The sequence below is a fragment of the Emydura macquarii genome, unplaced genomic scaffold (assembly GCF_026122565.2).
Source record: "Emydura macquarii macquarii isolate MOO-44397 ecotype Brisbane River unplaced genomic scaffold, CSIRO-AGI_Emac_v2 contig_2473, whole genome shotgun sequence".
Classification (NCBI taxonomy): Eukaryota; Metazoa; Chordata; order Testudines; family Chelidae; genus Emydura; species Emydura macquarii.
The window spans coordinates 35,815,715-35,843,556 of record NW_027132610.1 but is presented as its reverse complement, the minus strand read 5'-3'; the positions used below and the strand labels follow the sequence as shown (position 1 = coordinate 35,843,556).

Genomic DNA, 27,842 nt, shown 5'->3' with positions numbered 1-27,842 from the left:
CATACCCCTAAGCAAATTTCTTTGCTGTGACTGAACATCCTTTGGGCTTACTGTCTGAATGCATTAATGGGAGAGACAAAAGATAAGAATTAGATGTGTAGTGCTATTCCTATTTGACATGCAGTGGCTTTCTATTTAGTACTTTCTACTACTACAAGAACACTAAGGCAGGAGGCTAAAGAAGGCAGCTAGCAACAGAAGTCCTTAACCTGCAGCCTTAACACAATCAGCATGCAGTCTATGAAGTTTGCACACTCTTGTGATTCACTCTCTTTTGTTTACTACTGCTGCTGCTGCATTGTTGGTATCTTTTTACTCTTAGGCACAGATCAAAAGCCGACCAGACGCACACGGGGTAAAAGGGGAGGGCAATATTAGATCCAGAGCCAGACCTAGACCAAACAGTGCCCCAGGTAAAGAGCCTTTTCAGCACCCCTCCTCCATTTGTTAAAGTTTTGAATACCTTATTTTTCATTGCCTTTGTGGCCCATTTCACTACTTTGATGCACGATTTGCATACATGATTTATCCCTGTCATCTTAAGATGATAAATGTGCATGCTAGGATCTGCAAATCTGTATTTATTCATGCAAAAGTATAAGCAAACTAAAAGAAAATTGTTTCCTCTAAGCTTATAGGAACGTTTTTAACTTTAAGAAAACTGAAGTCGACTAACACAAGAAATTGAACTGTGCACCCACATTGGATGGACCACTATTAAATAGTGTTACAGTAGGTGACAGCCTTAGAGGCTGTTAGTGAAAAATGAATCCACACAGAGAATACCTGAAACATTTTACATCAAACATTCTATTTTCCCCTTTGGCCCTAACAACAAAAACAGCACCCGGAGCCCCCCAAGCCGGGCACCCCAGGTTTCGCCTGCCCCTAAATCCGGCCCTGATTAGACCTGCGGACACTTGCATGAGGATGATTGAAGCATGCATCTCTCAGTCTCTCCTCTCCGAAGGCTCCAGTGCACATCTGCGTCACTTACAGGGGAGGGGGCGGCTCGGGAGGAGGCGCTGAGGCAGATGGAAAATCGTACAGTGAGGACCTTGACAGCTTCACAGGCGGGGTGCGGGTGTGTTCCCCGCGGTATATAAAAGAAGCCCGGCTTGCTCCCTTCGCCAGCTCTCAGGCTTTGCAAGCCGGGGACTCCCCTGGGAGGGTGAGTGAGTGACTTTACTCTCGCCTTCTACTCGCTCACTGAGCTCTGCCAGGTGGAGGAAGCGCCCCCGCCGTTATACCCCGGCGGCGACTGCTGAGCCCGCTCTCGGGTTGCTGAGCCCGCTGCGTCTGCGAAGCAGATGAGTGCTTCTCGAGCGGCCTCCCTCAGCCCCTCTCCCGCTCTCGCGCTTGCCGGAGCTCTCCCCCACCCCCGCTTTCCGTTCATCCCCGGCTCCGGGCGCCTCTCTCCGCTCTCTGTCCTGCCGGTGTGCGTCGCCCCCGCCCCGCGCCCCTGCTCTGGGCCGAGCCCAGCGGAGCTTGGAGAGGCTGGGGGCTGCTGAGCCGGGCCGTTCTGCAGCCGCCGGCCCGAGGGACCATCGCCGCCCGCGCGCGCGCGCCCCCGCCCAGCCGCCCGCCCGCGCGCTGGGCTCGGCGCAGGAGCTCAGCGGGCGCCCTACCTAGCGCGTGGCCCATTTGCCGGCGTCTGGCTCCGCGTCTCCCTGCTCGCGCCTCCCCGGCTGCAGCCCCCCCTTCCCGCGCGGCTCTGAGCCCCTCTCTCTCTGCCTCCTCGCCCAAAGCAGCCGCAGCAGCATGTCAGGCTCGGGCAGGAAAGACTTTGACGTGAAGCACATCTTGCGCCTTCGCTGGAAACTGTTCAGCCACCCATCGGCGCCGGCCGGGCCGGCGGGGGGCGGCTGCCTGCAGCCGGACGGCAGCTTCGAGCACTGGGGGCCGAGCCAGAGCCGCCTGCTGAAGAACCAGGAGAGGGGCAGCAGCGCCTTCTGGAAGAAACCCTCCTCCAGCCCGCTCAATGGGACCCTGCTGCCCGCCACCAGGCTGCAGCCCGGGGGGCATGGGCTGGGCCAGCGGCCGTCGCCCCGGACCGTCTTCTACGTGGAGTCCCTGGAAGAGGAGGAGGAGGAGGAGATGCGAGGCGGGATGGAGCTTACCCGAGAGCAGGAGAAGTCGCTGGTGCCGCAGGAGCCGAAGGCGGAGCCGGCGGACTGTCCGGACTGCAGCAGCCAAGCAACAGGTGAAGGCTGTGGACACAGGTACAGTGACCCGCGCGGCGCACCCTGTCTGGGGGGACGGGGAGGGGTGTCTGGGATTCGACGCTCCACAGGCTGTGCCGGTCTCCCCAGCCGGCCTCAGCTTTGGGGGCTCCTTGTTTGGCTTGTTGTGATTGTGCACAAGTTTTGTTGGGCTAGCAAGTGGGCGGGCTGCCCTTTCCCCGGGCTGAGCCTAGCCGGTCCCGGCAGGAGGGAGCACACAGGAGCACAGTGTGCTCTCAGATCCCCAAGGCTCAGCAGCCTGGGGACATAGGTCATCATTGCTCTTGGGCCAACTGGATTGCGTGGCGGGTCGTCACTTCTATGTGTACCCTCGACCTTCCTCTAGCTCTTTACAGCAAAGGGCAGGACAAAGTGCTGTCCCTTCCTCCCTCCCTCAAACTGCCGGTGCCATGACAAGTACTAATCCAGCTGACACATGAGGAAAAACATTGCTAACTTGAAAAATAAGAAGTTCCCTAAAATGTTACTGTGGATGTTTTACATGGAAAAAAAATTCGTAAAAACATCAAAAAGCTAAAAGGTTGATAGAAAAAGATGACCCGAAGATGTGGCACTTTTCTCAATTTGTTACCTGCATCCTAAAGGATGGTGGCTCAGCATTTTCTCTCCCCTCAAATCAATCTTCTTTACACTGCATAGGGAAGTTGAGAGACAACATAGTCTTTAGGACGATGAACATCTACCCTTAAAATAGTGAACTGTCCAGCTCAAAGAGGAAAAGTGATACCCGAGAAACTATGAGTTAAGACAGTGGAATTAGAGAGGTGATTTTAGGCATGTGTTTTTTAGATCTGTTTTTTTTTTTCTGTCCTTCAGTTATTTTTCTAACTTCTTAGGGTAAAAAGAAGCGAAAAGTAAAATGAATAGTAAATTCATTAAAAGAGTGGAGTGTAATTAACATAGTGGGAGGAGAGACTTCTTGATGGAAGTAAAGCTGATGCAACACTGCATCAATGCCTGTTTCCCTTGTTTTCCTCATTGCTTTTGTAATTTTCTTTGCATTTCTTTTGCCCGATATTTACTTTTTCCTTGGAAAGTAAATCTTCAGTTTTATTTAGAAGGCAAGTCCTTGTACTCTGTTCCAAGGATTCTTGTTCACTGTATTACAAATAACACATATATTAAATATTTTATTATGTGCAGAGACAACATTGTGTGTAAGTTCTCTGGGATTCATATGATTGAAGATAAAACTTCATTGGACAGAAATCACTCTAGAGTATATAAAAGCTTTCACATGGAGACCAGAAACAATGTTTAATCTACTTGAAAAAGGCTTTAAACTTTTTTATTAATTAGTGTAGTTCATTTCACAGTAGCTACATTGTTTAAACAAACCTGGAACATCCAAGGCCTGAGTTAGAGTACTTTGTTAAGGGGGAGATAAGTGGTGCTGACATTTAATATATCTTGGAGATTATCATTCGGAACGAGTTGGGTGTTTAACATAGAATTAAAGATACAAATATTTGCAAGGTATATATAAGGAAAACCATCAGCACATAATAAAAGCAGTTGAGAAGTAAATTATATATAGTTCATATAAGTTCTCTATGCACACATTTACTGTTGGGTGCATCAATTGAAGGATCCTAAGAAATTCTGCATATTGACCAAAGAGAAAATACTTTCCAGTCTATTGAATTTGAATAGAATTGCTTTATCCAAGAGGATAGGTATGATAAAATGGAGTTGCTCATTAGATATGTATTTTCTGAAATGTGTTTTGTTTAATGGATTATGTGTGTTCTTAAGTTTTCAGACTGCATTGGTTTTCTGTTTTGGTTTCATTACTACTTCAGTAACATATACAGCCATCCGTTATTGCTATTGTTTTGTTAAACTTATATACTAAATTTGTTTTGTGTAGTTAAAATAGTTAGATTAATATAAGGGAAACAGTTTTATTAGTAAAAAGAAAACAATCTAATTTTCAAAAAGAAAAATGTATTGATTAAAATAGTTTCATAATACAAAGGATTTTTCCAGGGTAATTTCAGTTTAACTGTTTCAGTTTTCAGTACCATGATGTGAGGGTATAAAGTACTGAGAAAATTGCTTTTCTGTGATAGAGCATCATCATCATCTTTATCCTACTGATATGACTGTTCAGCACAGTGAGGCAAGTATACTTCAACATTCAAGAAAACTGGCATTTCATCTTACTGTTTAACACCTGACTTGATAGATACTGTGTGCTGCCAACAATCTTCTCTATGCCCTGACCACTTTAGTTTTTCTTTCTGTAGTAACTATGCTTGCTGTAATGTAGTATCAGCTTCGCTGCTTGTTTACATCATTGTGTCTGTAGGATATATGATCCGTGATTCACTGTTGAATGACAGCCAGATACTATCCAGGTCTGTGGCACAAGTGTAAAGCTGCTCAGTGTTCGGCCCAATGAGTATGAAATTGTTCAAGTCTTGCATCTCTGGTTTCCCATATTTTGATGTGTGGTTCAAGACTGCTGTAACACTTCAACTGCTTTTGATTCTGGGGACCGAAACAGCAAACTTGTTTACTATAAAACTGAAAGTCCTACAGGATTTCAGATTCCATCCATATATTGAAATTGTTGTTATACCTTTTGATGTTACCATAAACTGAATATAACAGAAGTTATTCCTAAAATGGTGTACTTCAGTATGATGGTATATCTGTCTTATAGGAAATATAATTCCACAGTATATATAATAAAAATCCCTTCAGGAAAAGAAAGACAATAATTTTGCATTGCCTTAATGAATGTGAGCTTTTTCATAACAGCAATTTTAAGACAGTTTTTTTTATGCTTAAAATTTTAAATACCTCAGAAGCATGAAAAAAATATAGAATTTATTTTTGCTGATGGATGATATATTCTTAACATAAATACAGTATGGAATAATGTGAGTTCCTTTTGCATGTAATCAAACACTGTAACTGGAATAGCAAGACGGTGTTTTCATGTGTGGGCCTAAATGTATTATTCCATTTTCTATTAGTGTGACTCTCATTTAAGTCTTTCCTTGGGTTCAAATATGCATGCTTGTATCCAGGCCAGATAGTTTATTGGTAATTCCTGTTACAGTTCAGGGCAACTGCTCTTGTATTTCCCGTCAGTGATCCAGTAAGGAACCCACTCTCAGGCTTCCAGCTCCCCAGATGTTGCCTTTCTTAGGGCGAGAGAACCCCATCTTGGTCCCTTCTGACTGGGGTGTTTCTAGGCTGCACAGTTCTCTACCTTCACTGTGTTATTCCCAGCAGAGACATGTTGTCCAAGCACACCTCCTTGCTTTCTCTTTAGAGATTAATAGTGTGATGGCCCTTGTTATAGATGCCACATAACTCTTTTTATGCAAGCGTAGTTTATTCTTAAGGTAAAAGCACTACTGAGAAAACTGATTAAGAAAAATAAAAGAACCTACATACCTACTAATAAGCTTACCAGACATCACTCCAGTTCTAACATGTGCGCTGGCAGAAGCAGTCCTTCAAAACCCCACAAAAGGGGTCTCTTCTATGGTTGCAAGTTCATAACATTCTCAGCTCAGAACAAGTCCTTCCAACCCTTCTCTAAGGATTGGGACCCACTGTGAACCAGGGATACTGTCTATTGACTGGATCAAGAAGAAGGTCCTAAACCAGTTTAAAACCAGGCTATTTATCAAAAAATCCTTGCTTTGTGTGTTGGTCTCTGGAAAATCCAGTTTGAACTAGTATATGTGCACCTCTCCAGGGGAGGGTGGCTTCATAGGGTTGTTAATGGAGGACTTACATAGCATCCCCTCCTACTAGAGACGGTACATACAATTCCACAGTAACACATACACAATTGCATTTTTAATACAATGGATCCCAATGTTATTAAACCTAGTTCAGTAAGGATTAATGTAATTCAATAAATTTTATCTTAATTCCATAAGGTTTGCCCAGGATATTATAGGATGTGGTTAGTCTGTCAAAATTCTCATCTATTGAGGCAATAATATTGTGCTGAAAGCTTTTAACAGCAGCATATTTTAGATGTGGCACTCCCTTTCTTTTGTCAGTCATGACTCTTGACACACACTCAGTATTTAGATCTGAGCTAACAATTTAGATGTTTGGTTTTAATCACTTAAACTCCTAATTTTGACTTTACTATTCCATAAAATATAGTGGAATACATTTTATGAAGACTATTCTACAAATGTATCTTTGAAAGAATCATTGAAGGCAGCTTTTGATCTGTTAATCTGATTTTGTTCACCTGCAAAAAGTTAATGTGGAGCTAATCCCACAAACACTTATGCACTTTTATAAAGTTCTATGAGTAGTCCCATTGACATCAATGACACTACTTGCACAAGTAAAGATGCTCATACACATCAATGTTTGCAGGCTTGGATATCATATTGGATAGTGTACCCTTACAATCCTCTGTCACTTGTATTGCTACTATCAAAAACTTTAATTTAATTAAATAGTTAAAACCTGTGCATATATTTTGTGCTAAGATACTAGTTGATAGATTGTTTGATTTAGCTTAGATTTAAAGTTTTGATAGGCAATCTAGACATAACAATAGATAGAACAAAACATCAGCTGTATTTGTTATTAATGACACACACAAAAACCTCATTAAAATAACATTGTTAAGATTGCAAAGTCAAACACTCAGAATTTAGGACATAGCAGAATTAACTTTGCTTGTGCAACCTTAATTCAGCCCTCACGTGCATATGTTTTATGATACAGTCTTTAATTATATGTTCACATACTAGTTTTTCCTGCCTCATTCAGTGCACAAGATGCACAATTAACCAGCAGTTATTCAATATTTTGTTTTATCCTCATTGTTCATATCCCATCCTTAATTAAAGCACACTATTGAAACTCTGTTCGAAGACAGAATTATTAATTTCCTCACGGGATTGTCTCTTGTTCCAGTCACTAGCATATCTGACTGCTTCACAAATATTAATTACTTTGTCTTCATAACACCTGTGTGAGGTGAGGGGTGTTGTTGTTCCTGTTTTACAAGTGGGGAGCTGAGACACAGAGAGATAAAAATCAAAAGTATTCACCAATTTAGGGTGTGTAATTTGAAACTCCTATGACATGATTTTTCAGAGCACTTAACATTATATATCACTTTATAAATTCAAAGCACAGCTCCCATTGACTTTAGTTGCAGCTGTAGGTGCTCACCACTTTTGGAAATCAGAGACCAGGGTCTCAAGCTGAGCACTCAGAAAATGAGGAATACATATCTAGTGAGCACCTGTGAAAAATTTGGTTTAAATGAGTTGTCTGTCATCACACAGGATCTCTGGGCTAGGTTCACAAAGGTTACTTAGACTCAACACTGCATTGCACAGGAAACTTTAATTGTGGCATTTCGTAACTTCTGAACACTTGACTTTCAGTCATAATAATGTTAATTTAATATAGTTCTTTGTGTGTAATTTCCTAGTATTTTTTAAAAAAAAAGCAAACTGAAAAAACAAAAATTCCGTGATATGGCATCATAGTGTGATCCACATGGTTCATCACCAGGTCTGGAACCTTTAGATACACTGCACTGACCTCTGCCACTTAAGATAACAGAATAACTGATAGCAATAGTAGATAGTCATCCTCTATGTGAACCATCACAGAAGGGGATGAGACACTTTGCCTGTGTGTTTCACAGATATTTTTCTGACAGCAGATGAATGGTGAGATTCAGGAAACCTGAGATCCATTTCAGGCCCAGTAGGATAATATGCTCCAGTGGGCAGACTCTTTTGCCTGCCTCCCCAAGCTTGACCCCTTCTGCTCTACACCGTCCAACCTGCCCCTGTCCTGCTTCTTCTCAGCTACTGGCTCTTTGTCGTAGTCTCATTCTTCTTGCCTACTCAGTCTCCAGCCCTCACTTTTCTCATCCCTTTCCCAATCTCCTTGCTCAGCAAATCATAGCCTTCCCCCCTCCCACTCCAACTTCTTGTCCCCAGTCTGCTTGCCCTGCAAATCCCAGTTCCCCCCTCTTGTTTGAAAAATCACAGGTCTCAAACGCAGGTTCAGGGATCCCCGGGTAGTCCTCAGACCACAGCCATCACATGACAGCTCACTAGCATTAGCAGAGAGTCTGAACCGATGGACCCTACCCACCATAGGCACCATCCACAAAGCTCCCAATTAGAGGAGATGTCCAGCCTCTCTGATTGGCTCAGACTTACTCTTTAAGCCAGAAGGAGGGGATGTGACCATGATGCCTGGAGAGGGGGTCACCCTGAGGATGCTCAATCAGGGTAAACTGCAAAGAACGGGGCAGACGATCCTCATAATATACCAACTGTACATATAAAACTATGGGGTCCAAATTAGCTGTTACCATGGAGTCATTGTGGATAGTTCTCTGAAAACATCCTCAGTGTGCAGTGGCAGTCAAAAAAGCTAACAGAATGGTGGCAATCGTTAGGAAAGGGATAGATAATAAGACAGAAAGTATGGTATTGCCTCTTTATAAATCCATGATATTTTCTCTTTATAAAACCGTGGCATATCTTGAGTACTGTGTGGAGATCTGGTTGCCCCATCTAAAAAAAAGATATTTTGGAATTGGAAAAATACACAAAAGGGCAACAAAAATTATTAGGGGTATCAAACAGCTTCCATATGAGGAGAGATTAAAAGGGCTGGGACTTTTCAGTTTGGAAATAAATAAGGAAGGAATTTATTCCTTCTCATAACAGAAAAACTAGGAGTCACCAAATGAAATTAATAGACAACAGGTTTAAAATGAACAAAAGGAAATATTTCTTCACACAACACACAGTCAACCTATTGAACTCTTTGCCAGAGGATGTTGTAAAGCTAAGACTATAACAGCATTCAAAAAGAACTAGATAAGTTCATGGAGGATAGGTCCATCAGTGGCTATTAGCCAGATAGGCAGGGATGCAAAAGCATGCTCTGAAGTATCCCTAACCTATGTTTGTCAGAAGCTAGGAATGAGCGACAGGGGATGGATCACTTGATGATTACCTTTTCCATTCATTCCCTCTGATGCACCAGGCATTGGCCACTGTTGAAAAACAGGCTAGGTGGGCCATTGGTATCACCCAGTACGGCTATTCTTATGTTCTTAAAACGGGTGGTCCTTTCTATAATTAGATTTACCCAGCCAGCAACAAAGCAGCTGCTACAATACCTTACTAGTTCCCAAGAAGCCCAAAAATATGGTTTCCCTTAAGGAATCCAACCCTGGGCTCCCACCTAGACAGTCAAGTCACATATGGTGAGGATTACTTAAAATCTTGTTCACCATATATAAAGTTCTACCAATCCCAAGAGATCAGACAAATTACCCAGAAGGTCAGTGAATATTTCAGATCTTACCTAAATACACGCTTACAGCCAATTCTTATTAACTAATCTAAGATTTATTAAAAAAGAAAGAGTTATTGTGGTTAAGACCATTATACATACTGATATGAGTAAAGTTCTTAGGTCAGTTTCATAGTAGAGATGATGAGCTGCTGATTTGTAGAATGTTCTTCAATTCCATAGGTTATAGTCCAATAAGCAATCAACATACAGAATTTATTTAAATTCTTCCATGAGAAATTGTAGAGTTAATCCAGAATGGATTTGGAGACCTCGGTCTTGTGATTTAAGCTTCCCCTGACCAAGTTTAAGCAGATCTGAAATGAAAACAGGATCAAGACTAAAGCTTTCTTTATAGTTGAAGCTCAACTGCTAAACTTTTTGACAGCAGATAACACAGCAGGGGCCTTCCTGGATGAAGAAGAGGCAGTGTATATCGTTGCTTTGAAGTTAAACTTCTATTTTCTATGTATACACAGGTAAGCGAGTAGTATAAATTAACATAAGGCAATTATCCATTCAATGGCTCACTACAAACTTCAAAAAGAAATAAAGACAATATTATTACAGCACGTATTTCATCTAAATATTAACATTCCCTTTTGATCTCTGAATTAATAGAACATAGTAACATATGGGAAGAAAAATTTATCATCTACCTGTTAATCACATTGTGAAGCTTCTAACAGATATAGGTAAACACAAAGAAATACAATCAGTATTTACTTATTCTCTCACAATACAAACTTTTATTTCAAACATTCTGATCTATCTAACATGGCTTTGATAACTATCTATAAGAAATGGCCCTGTTTACCACTTCAGTACTTCTCTAATATGTTCTTAAAGGTTGATCTGGGTCACTTTAGCCTGCTGCTTGCTTAATCCTTGCTGGCTCAGTGTCACAGAGGAACAGGAAGCTGTCTGAGCCACTAGGTAAATCCTTGGCTGTGTGATACATTTGACCCTGCCTTCTTGCCTGACTGCTGATCTCTGCCTTGTTCCTGGTTCCTACCTTCCTGCCTTGTTCCAGATCCTTGCTGCTTTGCCCCCATTCTTGACCAGTGACTTCAGCTCTAATCCTTGGCTTGATTCCTGAGTCTAACTCTGGCTCTGACCCTTGGCGTGACCCCTCGGCATGATGACTAGTGCTCTAACTACTAGGTATGACTGTCTATGTCCCGGTCTACAGCAGTTTCCTCAGAACACCAACCTGTCCAATAATGGATCCAGCAGAGCTTCCCCAACCCAAGAGTGCTGGTGCTCCATGAGCCTCCATACAGACATCCGCTGTCTGAGAATCAGGCACTGCAGGGGCAAGTCCAATAATTCTGTGCAGAAAATGGTGTGCTCCGGGCCTGACCAGCTGCATCTCCCCATAACCCAGGACCTGTCATCCACCTCCCAGAGTGCTTCAGTTGGAATCATTCAAAATTTTGAGGCTTCATGAACCAGTCACCTCATGTTCTTGTTTCATTCTCAAATATATTCATCTGACAAAACCAAGGTGGGCCAGGTAGTTAGTCTGCTGATTAGGAAGGCATTGAAATGAACCTCCGCCCTTCTGGAGGCAAGCAGTCCAGTGCTGTCTAGCTGGGATGCTTTGCAGTGGGCAATATCAACCATCTTTGGTGACCCCAATCATGCTTGCTTTGCAAGAGCCTCCTTGCAGAAACTCTGACAGAGATCAGGCATAGCCACATCCTATGCTTCACACTTCCTCTGTCTCACATCAGACACAGAGTGAAGTAAGGCAGCCCAGCTGTTACATTTTTAATTAGGCCTGTTGGATAAGATCAAGGTAAGTTGGCTAGAATTGAGACCCCCCAAAAATGGGCACCTTTATTGATCTTGTCCTCTGGATTGACAATCAGGTCCATGAACAGTGGGAAGAAATAAGATGGCCAACATTGTAGCCATATCCCCCACAACTGGGTCCATCTCCACAAGTTGAGCTGATACTGATGAGGCAGCTGGCCACTCCATTCCTAAGGAAAGGGAACACTGGTGGTGTTTTAATCTGTTCTTCTGCTGCGGTGAACTGGGTCACACTATCCCTGATTACTGCTCAAGGAACTCAGAGTAAGGAAACCTGGGAAAAAAGAGCCATCCCAGGCCCAGTAAAATAAGCTGGTCTGAGCACCTTGACAGTGTGTTTCCTTGCATCTTGAGACATGGTCCTATCCAGAATGTGTTCTGAATGCCCTCGACCACACCACATTTGCCAGTAGCAGTTGAGCTACAAATCCCAGAGTGCTCCTTTCCAGCTATGGACATTTTGAATACCTCACAATGCCTTTTGGTTTAACCAATGACCCTTCCACATTTCAACATTTTATTAAAGATGTATTTCCTGATATTCTGGATCAATCCATGGTGATATACCTGGATAATCTATACAAGTAACATGCTTGCAGGTAACCTTAAAACAAATATTCAATGGAAAGTTGAATGTTACTAGTGCAATTAAATACATACAAATATTGTTTTAGTAATAATGAAGTGAAGGTGTGTCCCTGTGGGCCCTGAGAAGACCCTCTTTATAGCTTTGAAATGCTGGCAGGACTCTCATTGGTTAGGAAGTGAAGGCAGTGCTAGAAATGAGAAATTCTGCTTGAAATTATTTTTTTTAAATGACTAAAACCCAAGTCTCCAATTCAGGAAAGTATCCTTGTTCAGGAAAACACTGACATGTTCTTAAGTGTTTTGCGGAGTCAGGGTTAGGGTTCAGCATACCAAGGCTTTAGTTAAATCAAAAATTTAGTTTGTGGCTAGTTTGGAGATGGGATTAATCAATATTTTAATAGCACATACTAACATTGTCCACAGCTGAACGTTTACTTGCTTTATAAATACTTAGGTGAGAAAAGCAGAATGAAAAAAAGGGTAATGTTCTTGGAAATGATAAATACTTATGCACAGAAATATATTGGTCTCTTCTCCCTGTCCTCATACAAGGAAATGGCCAGATGTGAAGGTAATATGATTTATTTAATAGATTATTCACTCTTAGATAAGGTTTGTAGAAGTTTTGTGACTGATCAGCTACCAAGCCTGATCTTAATTTAAGACTCCATCTTGAGCTCTGTAGCATTTCCCTCTTTGGAATCTAGGAAATTGAAAAGTGCCTTCCCTCCTTGAAACTCAACATTCAAAGAAATCCCCAGGTGTTTGGGGATCTGTATCAGTGTATAATCTGAAGTAGAACTCCTGCTGATGTCCATGGGAGTTCCCATATGAATCAAAGTGAACATACAGTCCTTTCTGGGTTGGTTAGAAGCTCTCTGCTGTTGCAAGAAGTTGGTTGGAGAGCAACTGCAGAAGGCAAACTTAAAAGACAAAAACTTTAAATTGTTCTGGAAAATGAAAGATATTAATTAACAACAAATTTCTTTCAGGCTTAGGCTGCCATAGACAAAGATAAAATGTTGGACCCCTCATCTATCAGTGACAAAAGAGAGGTTGAGAGATTTATTTACACACACTGCCCATCCTTTCTCTGCTCTTTGCACTCACTACTCAGTCAACAGTTAGAAAAAGATTTCTATGTCTTTGCTGAATTTAAGATAGAAACATAGAATCATAAAAATGTAGGGCTGGAAGTACCTTGAGAGGTCATCAAGTCCAGCCCATGGTGCTGAGGCAGGACCAAGTGAACCTGGACCATCCCTGAAAGGTGTTTATCTAACCTGTTATTAAAAACCTCCAGTGATAAGGATTCCACAGCCTCCCTTGAAAGCCTGTTTCAGTGCTTAACTACTCTTATAGTTGGAAAGGGTTTCCTAATTTTAATTTAAATCTCCCTTGTTGAAGATTAAGACCACTTCTTGTCCTAGAACAATTGATCACCATCATCTTTTTAACAGCCCTTAACATATATGAAGGCTGTTACCAGGTTTTCCCTCAGTCTTCTTTTTTTTCAAGACTAAACATGCCCAGTTTTTTAAACTTTTACTCATAGGTCAAGTTTTCTAAATTTTTTATCATTTTTGTTGCTCTCCTCCATCAGTGCCAAGTAAAGCAGGATAATTAATTTCCGTGCTTTACAAATGACACACCTGTTAATAAACCCCAGAATGATATTAGCCTTTTTCACAACTGCATCACAGTGTTGACTCATTCAATTTCTGATCCACTGTAACTCAAGGATCCTTTTCAGTAGTGCTACCATCTAGCCAGTTATTCACCACTTTGTAGCTGTGCATTTGATTTTTCCTTCCTGTGTGAAGTATTTTGCACTTATCTTTACTGAATTTCATCTTGTTGAATTCGGACCAGTTCTCCAGTTTGTCAGGGTCCTTTTGAATTTTAATACTGCCTTCAAAGTGCTTGCAACCCCTCCCAACTTGGTGTCATCTACAAATGTTATAAGCATACTGTTCCACTCCGTTATCCAAGTCATTAATAAAATATTATCTGACCCAGGACTGACCCCTGTGGGAACCCACTAGGTACGCCCTCTGAGTTTGACAGTGAACCACTTACAGCTGCTCTTTGAGTATGGTCTCTCAACCAGTTATGCACCCATCATGTAGAAATTTAATCTAGACCACATTTCCCTAGTTTCCTTATGAGAATGTCATGTGGGATTGTGTCAAAAGCCTTACTAAGATGAAGATATATCATGTCTACTGCTTCCCCCTACCAACTAGGCCAGTAACCCTGTCAATGAAGGAAATTAGGAAATGTCAGTCACATAGGGAGAATGGATCAATGTATTTATGTTGGTTTAAAATTGTAGAAAGTTTCCTTATGAATATAGTGGGGCTAAAAGAAAGGTTCTGTGAAAGAATCTGAACACACGTTTGTTTACTTTTGGAAAATACATACCAGGTTTGGATTTATATGCCCAGTGTACAAAATAACACTTTGGATCTACCTCAGATAACTTTATTTCATATACTATATCAGCTGAAATGAGTTGAAACATTCTCCATGTCTATGAGAGTAAGAATTAGTACAAGTTATAAATATCTAACTAGGAAGAAAATTTGAATGCTGATTTCAGTACAGTAAAAAAGTTTGATTTAAATGTATGATTATAAATCTTATAACTGACCTGTACTTGGACTATTATGTTTGTGATCTTTAAAATATTTCTTTTAGTGGATTAGTTATTTATCATAGTGTTTTGTACTGCCACGCTTCACCAGAGTATCTGGGGGCCTTCAATTTTAAATGTGTAATTAGTTTATTTAGTTTGAGGTTTTTAGTTTTAGTTTTTTATTCTGTTTATTTAGTAATGGTGATAGTTTAATTTTTAAATTATTTTTGAGTGAAGAGCAGAACAAAATAAAATAAAATAAAATAAAAACATATTACTAGAGGTAGACAGCACAACCTCAGATCATGTAGTATTTTTTTTTTTAAAAAGCAAATATAGAATAAACAGTTCTTCACCTTTCCATGGAAGCATTTTTAAGCACTGTCAATTTTCTGTTGTGTCTATGGAATACAGTACTTATACGTTAACAATTGCCGCATATATGATCGTTCTTAATTCCAGAACACTTTAAATACAAAAAAAGAGTTCAGTAGTAAGTGTTTTGTTTATTGCGAATGAGTTCAAGGATATATTTTATTATATTAAAGGATTTTGATTTCAATTACACATAGATTGCCTTTTAATTATTTTCATGTAAAAGATTAAGGATTTGTTTTTAAAATATGGAAGAACAGGAAGGTATGAGGAAGGGACCATTTTTGTGCAATGTTAATCCAAAATAAAAACAGAAAGTAATAGAAGGCTTGCTACAAGTTCTGAGGACTGGGTTTAAAATAAAACACATAAGCTTCACATAATGATTGACAGGATTCATTATTATTGAAGTTATTTTTCAAATATATTCTCTTTTTTATGGCCACTCCTCTTTTTTGTTTGACCTTTTGCAATTTTTCATTGGCTTCCCTTTGGATTTCCTATCCCCCATAAACAGAATGAAAATCTTGTCAGATTCCTACATCAGCCCTGGAATAGCCTAAGAAGGTTATGATGGAATGGCCTGTGCAAGATATGATTTAGGTAGGCTCCTCAAGTCACCCCAAACCCTCCTCTAGTAGACCAGAAATAAAACTATGTTAGTGTGACACCTGTCATTCTATGATGGCAAGCAAAGGACAGTGACACAGCAATTACATAACATAAATCCTTCCCTTTCCAATAATTAATAGTGTAATTTCTTCTGTTCCAACACTGCTACCATTCTCTGCTAGCTGTAGGGAACCAAACACAAAGTTCAAAACCTGGTCGTTAGCATAGGTAGTACAGGGCACAGCTGGTGGACCAGAAGAAAAACCCTTATCTCAATTCATTCTGTGTATTTCATTTCAGTTTATCTAGGATAACTGCAGTGTCATTCATTATGTTAAAAATCATCTTTTATTTAAACCGAAAGGTCAGTCTTGACACTTGTCTTTTTATGCATAATGCTTTTTTGTCCCTATTGCTATCAATTTTTTATATTTGATTAGATCCTAAAGGCTGCAGTTGAAGTCAGGCCTCATGGTGCTGGGCACTGTACACACAGATACTTAGCAACAATCCCTGCCTTGAAGAACTTACAGTCTAAATAGACAATACAAAGGAGAAATGAAAGCAAGAATTGAGGTTAAGTGACAGCCAAAGATCATACAAAAAGAATGTTGCAGAATCAAACTTGAACCCAGACGTCCTGAGTTCCAGTTCAGTGCTTTAATCACAAGACCATCCTTTCTATTTCCTCCTAAAATAAATACTGCAGTTAAGTAATTTTTGCCTACCAATCTCACAAAATGGATGCAGGAGAGGCTTGCCTGTCTGATCCCCCTCTTATTCCAAAACCTGAATTGAAAAGCCCCCATTTAGCCAAATCAGTTTCATGTTACTTATTGTATTTGGATAAATTATATTCCACTGTTGACAGTTTACTTATTGTTTTAAATAACTGTACTTTATCCTAAATGTATTGAAGAAATAAAGGCTGAAAACAGAACTAGGCTTCTGAAGTACCATCTGTCTAATCACCATCTGAGCTGGTAGGTCAACATCTGCTCAGGTGTCATTATAAGAATGGAAAGCTTCCAGCATTAATGCAAACTGTTAAGAAATAGTTAACAGAACTTTGTTACAGTTACATAATGTGATATTCTTTCCCCACTCATATGTCCCTTATTTTCACCTTGTTACTACCAACTATTTAAAATTAAAGCAAAAAAGACAAAACAAAACACCAACAACAAAAGATGCTTATTCCATCATGTGCATTGCTCTTCAAGGAATGCTGCGAAAGAGGTGCTGTCTCCTTATGACCTCTGTTGTCTTCAGCATCCCAGTGGCCAAGGTGTGATAGTCACAGATGTTTCTCAAACCATTTCTCCTTTCATGTGGTATTGTAGTTAACTATCCTTAGAATGGCTAAATAACTCTTTAAAATGATTGTAGTATCTCCAAATAAAGTTCAAAGTACAAGAATTAACTTAAAATACAATAATTATTAAATCTTAGGTGTGAGTTTTGACAATAACTAAATCTTCTGCACAATTCAGTTTCAAGAACAATAAAGAAAATATCCAGCCAGATCATTTTGCAAGGTGAAGTTGCATAACTTCACTCCAGAGAGGTTTTCTTTTCTCCCTTGCCTCTTTGTATAGTCAAAACAGAACCTCTTATGTTTTTTATTTTAAATCTTGCCCTACAGAAATGGCTAATGTGTTTTTGTTTGTTTGTTTGTTTGTTTGTTTTTAATTAGCATATTTAAATAGCAGTGAAACAGCAGATGATTTTTGCATTCTGTTGGAAGTAGGGGAAAAGGTGCTCAGCCTATCCATATACATTTATCATTCAGTTTTCAAATAGTTTAGAAGATTTACCATGGAAAGATATTTTGATATAAAAGAAGCATTAAAAATCTCAATGTCTCAGTTCTTTTTGTCAAAGAATGTAGAAAAAAAATATACAAATGAAAAAATAATGGGAAGAAAGAGTATTATTAACTGAATATTATTTGCCTGTTTGTTTGTTTGTTTATATTCCGGTAGTGCCTAGAGGCATGAACTAAGATCAGGTCTCCATTGTTTTAGGTAATGTACAAACAGAGAATGGAAAACAGTCACTGTCCTAAAGAAAATAAAGAATGTTTATAATAAACTATATCAAAATTAACAATTATGACAACAGTAATCACTTTTATAAATGTGATGAAAAGCTGAAATACCCAAATATGAAATCAGGACCTTGACTTTAGGAAAATTTTGTCCATGCAGTTTTTATAAGGTATGTTCTTTCTTTCAAATGTGTATATTTTAATAGTTTTGTCAACACCCATTTCAATCTGCAGCTCAGCCTTCCTGACGTGTAATTCATGCAATGAGTCAGTTACTGCAAACTTAAATGAACTGTGCACACAAGTGCAGCAAAGGCTCTCTTTGATTTCTTCAGTGCAGTACAGGGGTTGAGAAACTTATCTATGAAGCTACAGTAACTCATCTGAAAATTGGTTGGCCTATTTATGCAATCAAATTTTATTATTCTGTTTAGTGTACGTATTCAGTAGTATGATGTGTTCTTATGGTTTACTGGTAATTTTCATCTACATGACTTTAACTGACTTTGTCTGGTATACACAGAATAGTAATTTGTTCTACATAATGATAAAAAGGTATACAAAAGATTGCAGAAAAATGCATGATTGTATTTTATTATTTGAAAAATGATGCCTGATCATGTAATTACTGTCTGTACTACAGAGTTAATGTTGTTGTGTATTCAACCTAAACTATGGTATTTCCTGACTTTTGAGTTTTACATTATGTTTTTCTAACAGTTCTCTCATAGAATTTCTCAGATTTTATTTTTTAATAAGAAACAAGATTTTAAAAATGCACTTTAAAAAGGGAGCTGTACTCTCAAAGGCTTTGAAGTTAAGATTGGGAGAGCTACAGAATACACACGATTGGCTAGATTACCAGTAAATAAACTTTTCTAACTTATTTAGAGATCAAAATTTATTTCAAATGGCCCACTTTCCCCTAATACGAGTGCTTTCAAGCAAGCACTATATTTCTCATCTTTCTAGAAAACCTGTTTTATACAGAAAACTAACTTTAATTGAAGTGATAGTGTCTGGCGAATTAGAAAACAAAAGATTATAATTAATTTATACCCATCTTTGCAGACAAAAAAGTGTCCATATATGGCATGCTGGGAAAAGCTGTGGATAGACAAATCATCCCAGAAGAATGGGGTTTGATCTGGAAAAGAGGATCAGCAACCTCAGACTGTAGTACAATAAAAAACAATGTTTTTAAAGATACTGTTTCACTGGTACCTCAGACCAGTCAGGTTAAAAAAATGTAGAGAGACTGAATGGGATAAATATTGGAGAACTTGTGGTGAAAAAAGGGATATTATGCATATATTGTGGGCATGTCCAGTCATTAGAGAGTATTGGGATGTAATTGATAACCAAATGTCACAAATTGTTGGATATTTATTACCAAATGATCATTTGGTAATCTGCCTGGGGCTTCCTAATGGAAATGGTCACACAAAAGGAAATGAAGAATTAATCTCTCACCTACTAGTAGCTGCTCAGCTATTGGTAGTCTCTCATTGGAAGAAGGAAATAGTCCAACCATTGAGGAATGATTCAAAATATACGAGAGGTTGTGGTTATGGAAAAATTAACACACTAATTACATACCCAGCAAAATAGACAGAGGACAGATAAATACTTATGTATTTAGTTACCTTTTATTCTGTACTCAGACAAAGTACATTCACCTGCAAAAAAATCAGCATACCTGTCCAATTTTTTGGAATATTAGCATTTGATAATATACTTGGTCTGTTAAATATATGCCTAAAGAGGTTTCACTCAATTTAATAAAATCACTAGAAATGACATAGGTGTTATATTGATGGTCACTCTATAATATGGCAACACCCTGTTAAATAGAAAGATCTGATGGCTATATTCCTGTATAATTTCTCTTTAAACAAAAGTTCACTGTTGTAATGATTGTTTTGTTTCTGATATTTACATGGCAAGGCTTTGTAAACTTGTTAATACTTCCTAAATAAATAGTAAAAAAAATAAATGAAGCTTTTCTAGCTTCCAAGAAATGGGCCATTGCACATTCAATTTCCATAATCAAGAACTGTTTGGCTAGATACCATTAAAATAGCTTATTTTATGTAATTTAGGAAGTGTGAGTACTCAGGGATTAGAACCGAGGTCTGTGACTGGCTGATTCCCACAGTTTCCCCAGGTACCCGTGCAAAGGTATAGCCACGGAGCACTATTGAGAGTAGGTGCTGCAGGGGATTGGAGTGATGGTACACTGGGGCCCTCTGTTTGGACAAACCCTATAGTTAATCTCAGAGGTTATTCCAGGAGGTTATCTGGCAAACCCATAGACTTTGCCCTCATATGATGCTAGGTCCTACTTGATCATCTGATTGCCATCCTCTGACTCCAGCTTCTTCATTCTAATCTGGTATTGCCCCTGATCTCTGATCTTTGATGCTGCCCTGACTCTTGCTTATGGAACCTAGTTTTTGAGATTCCATCAGCTTCTGCCTGGTGACTACTGTCCCGTGGTGGGCAAACTTTAGCCCACCTGTGACTGCTAGGCCAGACTACACCTTGGTCTAATCCCTGAAAAACCTAAGAGAGCTGCAGAAGATGGCGTGTATTCTGAGCTTCCAAGGAACTATGCAACTTGGGAAGGAACAATTGGTATCATTTCAAAAGGGCCTAAGTGACTTAGGCCTATATGTCCCATATTCAAAAGTATTTAGGTGCCCCAAGTGCCTTTGACTTTCTGTAAATAAGTGTACAGTCAATGAGACAGTGGTGGGGAAGACAGCAGACAGAAGTGCTGTAGTGAACAGAGTTTCCTTTCTGTGATTCTTTACCTCTCCTACATGATATACAGCATCCCTCCCAGACCTCTTCACATCTTAAAATATTTAAAGGGTCTGAACTCCTGAATAGTTTACAAAGTATCAAATCTCCCCAATTCTTTTCTACATGAGTACATTTTTTCATTGGGCAGCTATGTCAGCATGTAGTTGTCCAGGGCAAACTATATTGTCTATGAGCTGAGAAGAAAGCCTTTAGCAAAATATATTGCACAAGCAAAGTGTGCAATTTTCAGCTGGTCATAACTTGATCTAATGAAAGCCAGATTACATAGAAATATTCAAAACCACTTATTCCCAACATTTACTATTTTCATATGAAATATCAAATATCTACCCTAGCCTCTTTATCTGTAGGGCTTTTTAGAAAAAGGTTGCAAGAATTATTTGTAATTAGAAAAGTGTATATATTTCAGTCTCCTCATTCAGACCCAAATCTAGCAAAACTATTTCTATTCAAACTTTAAAAAAAATCATTTTTGAGGAGAGACTAAGCCTGGAAAATTTCATCCCAAAGGTAAAAGTTTCAGAAAGTTATGAGCAATGGAAAACATGGTCTTAGAAAGGAAATCATTAAGTAAAATTAATTGTTTTATGTGGTGATTGTTGCCACCCCCACTCTAACAAATGAAAATACAATACATATATATCCAAAACACTGTAGCAGAATGTGTCAGACAACACATACTGGACACAAACGCACAGGCTAGCAAAGGAGAAATAGAGCTCAAGAACAGGTTTATGGAGTTGGAAAATGAAGAAGAGGCACAGCAAATGGTAACTGAAGACGGGAGGGCAAGGAAGAAGAGAAAAGTAGCTAGTCCTATACAAAGAGTGGATGAGCCAATGGAGATACCACCAAATAAAAGCCCAATGGTGATCAGGTATATGTTGCAGAAGATTGAAAGGGAGAATGGAAGATGAGAGGACTTGCAGCCAGAAAAAACAGGGGAGAGGCCAGAGAATTGCAGCATCACCAGGAAAAGGCAAGTCTACATGATTGGAGACTCCCTCCTGAGAAGAATAAACAAGCCTGTAACCAGAACTTATCCAGAGAACAGAAGGCTGTGTGTCTACCCGGTGCTAGGATACAAGATGTGGACCTGAGGCTGAAGAGGATCCTAGTGGGAGCAGAAAAGTATCCACTGATTGTCCTTCATGTGGGAACAAATGATACGGCTAGATTCTCACTGGAACGAATCAAGGGAGACTATGACAGTCTGGGGAAGACTCTTAAGGAAATGGAGGCTCAGGTGATCTTTTGTGGGATTCTGCCTGTCCCTAGAGGAGGACAACAAAGGCATGACAAGATTATGATGATCAACAGATGGCTCAGGCAGTGGTGCTAAAAGGAGGACTTTGGGATGTATGGCCACTGGGAGGCATTCATGGACAGAGGACTGTTGTCTTGGGATGGACTTCATCTGATGATTGGGAGCTGCCCTGGTAATCTCCATGCCTGATTTTAACATTGAGAGGGAGGAAAATGAAATAGGAAAGGATATAGCACTGGGTAGAAAATGGACATTAAGAGAAAGGGTAGTGTAGCTACCAGTCTAATAGGTGATATTGGCAGTAGAATGACTGTGACGAATAGTGTCAGGAATGTGAGCAAAGTCAAACAGCAAAAATTAAGAAGTTTGTACACCAGTGTGAGGAGTCTGGGTAACAAAATGGAGGAACTAGAGCTACTGGTGCAGGGAGTGAAACCAAATATTATAGGGATAATAGAAACTGGTGGAATAGTAGTCATGACTAGAATACAGGTATTGATGGCATGTGCTGTTTAGAAAAGACAGAAATAAAGGCAAAGTTGGTGGAATAGCATTGTATATCAATGATGAAGTAGACTGTAAAGAAAGTAGAAGTGATGAATGAATAAGACAAAGTCTGTCTGGGCAAAAATCATATTGGGGAAGAAAGCTACTAGAGGTTCCCCTGGGATAGTGTTTGGGGTGTGCTACAGACAACAGGGATCCAATTTGAGTATGGATAAAGACCTCCTTAATGAAGTAATGAAGTAAATACTACTGGGAACTCTGTGATTATGGGAGAATTTAATTTCCCAGATATAGCCTGGAAGACCAGTGCTAGTAATAATTATAGCGCTCAGATTTTCCTGGATGTGATAGCTGACAGATTCCTTCACCAAATAGTTGCTGAACCAACAAGACGGGTTGCCATTTTGTATTTGGTATTGGTGAGTAGTGAGAATATCAAAGAACTGGAGACAACCTTGGTTCGAGTGACCATGAGCTAATTCAGTCCAAACTAAATTAAAGGATTTAAAAAAAAAAAAAGATCTGTGACAAAAATAGGTCTTTAATTTTAAAAGGGCTAATTTAAAAAAATTAAGGTAAATAGTTAGGGAAGTGGACTGGAATGAAGAACTCATGGATCCAAAGGTGGAGGAGGCTTGGAATTACTTCAAGTCAAAGTTGCAGGAGCTATCTGAAGACTGCATCCAAGGAAAGGATAAAAATTCACAGGCAAGAACTGTAGACCAAACTGGATGAGGAAGCATCTCAGCTAGGTGATTAAGAGAAAGCAGAAGGCCCACAAGGAGTGGAAGATGAGAGGGATCAGCAAGAAAACCTTTCTTTTCGAGGTCAGAACATGTAGAGACAAAGTAAGAAATGCCAAAAGCCAAGTAGAGTTGGTCCTTGCAAAGGGAATTAAAACTAAATAATAAAAGGTTCTATAGCCATATAAACAGGAAGAAAACGAAAAAAACAAAAGTGGGACCACTAAGCACTGAGGATGGAGTGGGATAGTGGCAGGGGGGGACTAATAGGATTGAGAGTATGGAGGTAGAAATTACCACATCCGAGATAGAAGCCATACTCAAACTGCTTAATGGGATTAAATTAGGGGGACTGGATAATCTCCATCCAAGATATGTGAAATTGCAAACCCATTAGCAAGGATTTTTAATGAATCTGTAAACTCAGGGGTTATACCATATGACTGGAGAATTGCTAACATAATTTTAAGAAAGGTAAAAAAAGTGATCCCAGTAATTACAGGCCTGTTAGTTTGACCTCAGTAGTGTGCAAGGTGTTTGAAAAATTTTTGAAAGAGAAAGTAGGTAAGGACTTCGAGGTTAACGGTAATTGGGACAAAATACAAAATGGTTTTACAAAAGGTGGATTGTGCCAGACCAACCTGATCTCCTTTTCTGAGAAGATAACAGATTTTTGAAATAAAGGGAATGCAGTGGATCAAATTTATCTAGATTTCAGTAAGGCATTTGGTTTCATATGGGGAATTATTAGTTAAATTGGAAAAGATGGGGTTAATATTAACATTGAAAGGTGGATAAGGAACTGGTTAAAGGGGAGACTACAATGAGTCATACTGAAAGGTGAACTGTCAGGCTGGAGGAAGGTTACTAGTGGAGTTCCTCAGGAATCGGTCTTGGGACCAATCTTATTTAACATTTTATTACTGACCTTAGCACAAAAAGTGGGGGTGTGCTAATATAGTTTGTGAATGACACAAAGTTGCGAGGTATTGCCAATTCAGAGAAGGACCGGGATATCATACAGCAAGATCTGGATGACCTTGTAATAGGATGAAATTTAATAGTGGAAAGTGCAAGGTCATGCACTTGGGGACTAATAACAAGAACTTTTGCGATAAGCTGGGGACACATCAGTTGGAAGAGACAGAGGAAGAGAAGGACCTGGGTGTATTGGTTGATCACAGGATGACTATGAGCCACCAATGTGATGTGGCCCTGAAAAAAGTTAATGCAGTCCTAGGGTGCATCAGGTGAAGTGTTTCCAGTAGAGATAGGGAGGTTTTAGTACCATTATACAAGGCGATGGTCAGATCTCATCTGGAATACTGTGTGCAGTTCTGGTCTCCCATGTTTAAGAAAGATGAATTCAAACTGGAACAGGTGTAGAGAAGGGTTACTAGGATGATCTGAGGAATGGAAAACCTTATGAGAGGACCTTATGAGAGGAGCCGCAAAGAGCTTGGCGTGTTTAGTGTAACCAAAAGAAGGCTGAGGGGGGATATGATTGCTCTCCATAAATACATCAGAGGGATAAATACTAGGGATGGAGAGGAGTTATTTAAGTTCAGCACCAATGTGGACACAAGAACAAATGGATATGAAGTGGCCATCAGGAAGTTTACACTTGAAATGAGATGAAGGTTTCTAACCATCAGGAGAGTGAAGTTCTGAAACAGCTTTCCAAGGGAAGCAGTGGGGACAATAAACCTATCTGGCTTTAAGACTGAGCTTAATACTTTTATGGAAGGGATGGTATGATGGGACAGTCTAATTTGGCAATTGATTGATTTTAGATTACGGCGGTAAATATGCCCAGTGACTGTGAAGGGATGTTAGATGGGGTGGGTTCTGAGTTACTACAGAGAATTCTTTCTGGGTGTCTGTCTGGTGAGTCTTGCCCACATGCTCAGGGTTTAACTGATCACCATATTTGGGGTCAGGAAGCAGATCGGCATAGGCCCTGGGGTTTTTTCGCCTTCCTCTGCAGCATGGGGCATGGATCACTTGCTGGTGGATTCTATCTTCCTTGGTCTTTAAATCATTATTTGAGGACTTCAGTAACTGAGTCTTAGGTTAAGGGTCCATTATAGGAGTGGGTGGGTGAAGTTCTTTGGCCTGTGTTGTACAAGATGTCAGACTAGATGATCATAAGGGTCCCTTCTGACCTTATAGTCTATGAGTCTATAAGAATCATAGAAGCTTGGGGTTGGAAGGGACCTCAGGAGGTCATCTTGTCCAACCTCTGCTCAAAGCAGGACCAACCCCAACTAAATCATCCCAGCCAGGGCTTTGTCAAGCCAGGCCTTAAAAATCTCTAAGGATAGAGATTCCATCACTTCCCTCGGTAACCCATTCCAGTGCTTCACCACCTCTTAATGAAAAAGTTTTTTTCTAATATCCAACCTAGACCTCCCCCACTGCAACTTGAGACCATTGCTCCTAGTTCTGTCATCTGCCACCACTGAGAACAGCCTAGCTTCATCCTCCCTGGAACCGCCTTTCAGATAGTTAAAGGCTGCTATCAAATCTTCCCTCATTCTTCTCTTCTGCAGACTAAACCAGCCTAGTTCCCTCAGCCTCGCCTCATAAGTCATGTGCTCCAGTTCACTAATAATTTTTGTTGCCCTCCACTGGACTCTTTCCAATTTGTCCTCATCCTTTCTGTAGTGGGGGGTCTAAAATTGGACAGAGAACTCCAAATGAGACATCACCAGTGCCAAATAGAGGGGAATAATCACTTCCCTCGATCCAGGGCTATGCTCTGACTAATGCAGCCCAATATGCCATTAGCCTTCTTAGAAATAAGGGCATGCTTTTGACTCATATCCAGCTTCTTGTCCACTGTAATCCCCAGGTCCTTTTCTGCAGAACTGCTACTTAGCCAGTCAGTCCGCAGTCTGTAGCAGTGCATGGGATTCTTCCGTCCTAAGTACAAGACTCTGCATTTGTCCTTGTTGAATTTCATCAGATTTCTTTTGGTCCAGTCCTCTAATTTGTGTATCTAATTTGCCCTCCAGCGTATCTACCACTGTCCCCCACTTAGTGTCATCTGCAAAGTTGCTGAGGGTGCCATCCACCCATCCTCCAGATCATTAATGAAGATGTTGAATAAAACCGGCCCCAGCACCGACCCTGGGGCACTCCGTTTGTTACCGGCTGCCAACTAGACATTGAGTCATTGATCACTACCCATTGATCCCAATGATCTAACCAGCTTTCTATTCATCTTATAGTCCATGCATTCAACCCATACTTCTTTAACTTTCTGATAAGAATGTTGTGGGAGATCGTATCAAAAGCTTTGCTAAAGTCTTCATAGCTGTCTACTATTCTGTGTAAATTCCTCATTCGCTTCTCTGAATAATTGAGTTGACATCCTAAAGTGCAAAAGCAATATTTTTTTCTATGCAATTCTGGAATATTTGAATTACAGGATCCATAAGTGTATTTGATAAGGAGGGGGAAGCTTTTATTCTCTCACTTGCTAACTGTTTTAAAAAATTGAGGTTATCTTGCAACTTGTTCTTCACTATAATTTTGGATTATAAAAAACTGCAATTTAACCTCCTTGAATTTAAGTGTGATATTATAAAATGCTTACTGTACATACTGCAAAAATAATGTAAGCTTCTACCTACCTTTTTCTTATAAAGTTCTTAATATTACTTCTCTTCTACCTACCTTTTTCTTATAAAGTTCTTAATATTACTTCTCTTCTTCTTGCTCCAGGGGAAAAGATCCACTACCTTCTACCTGCTAGAGTCTAAAACAAAACCTTTCTGATCCATTTTTCTCTACTGTGCATACACATTCTTGAGTCAGTAGTCATACTGTACTAAGTAGACAAGAGAAGCTGTATTTGCCTAGTTAAACCTTAGGCTTTAACTTGATGAATTTAGCAATTTCATTTGGCTAATTTGAGAATTCAATGGAGAGAAAAATGCGCTAAAAGGAAGAAAAGTGCAAATGTTGCCTATAGCTAGGAGGTGGTTACTTGAAAGTCTTTTCTGTTTTCACAAGATTAATTCACTGGGGAGATGTCATCATCAAACAGATGAGGATTCTTTTCTCAGTCTAGAAGGTGATGAGTGTTTTGCAGAAGACCCACTCATGCAGTCAGTGGAGTGTGCTTTGTTACTAATCTTAAAATTACATTTCTTGGCCTTTGTTCAATTGTGCCACTATCGGAATGTTATTTAAATTGGTATATATTTTTGTCAGTTAAAAAATCTTTTTAAAAGTATAATTGCCTTACTGTGTAACAGATTAATTAGCACGGTATTTGCTTGCATTCTAATTACCTTTGACAGCAGCTAGGGATTTAAACAAGAATAATCATCTTTAGATGGATAAACTGTACAGTAATCAGTGACCTCTTAACAAGTAGACTTAATTATTTTGAAATGAAAGTTTTATGATTATGTATTTTGATCTTATTGTATTTTTTTGTTTTTATATGTACTTGCTTAATAGGATTTATTGCCACTGGGAACCGAGCCATAGTAGTCTTACATCAAAAATACCATCACAGTTAAAAGTTTTTAATAGGGGCAAAAGATCAGTATTACTCTTCTGCTAAATCTTTAGGTACATGCTATGCACTGCCACTGTTTGACCTCTTCAAATGACTTGTAAATCTTTACCTTGAATGGAAATTAATTTCACTAAACATTGTGAAAACTAGTGTCTGGGCAGCAAAGAAGTATTCTTTAAGATTATGTTCAATTAGAAAGGTTTAATTCAGGTGAAAGATGTTAGAGTGGATGCAAGGATATGAGTTTGCAGTAACTTTATGAAGTTTCAAGTTTTTTTTCTACTATCTAATTATTACTGTATATAA

General features: G+C 39.6%; 1 protein-coding gene across 2 annotated transcripts in view; it reads left to right on the top strand.

Annotated features, from left to right (window-relative positions):
- The first annotated feature begins 1,761 nt into the window (after positions 1 to 1,761).
- KLHL1 (kelch like family member 1) overlaps positions 1,762 to 27,842 on the top strand; it is a 420,141-nt gene continuing 394,060 nt past the window's right edge. For both annotated transcript variants that reach the window (XM_067562781.1, XM_067562780.1), the window contains exon 1: positions 1,762 to 2,222. In XM_067562781.1, coding sequence (XP_067418882.1) covers positions 1,762 to 2,222 — 461 coding nt within the window. The remainder of the gene's footprint in view (positions 2,223 to 27,842) is intronic.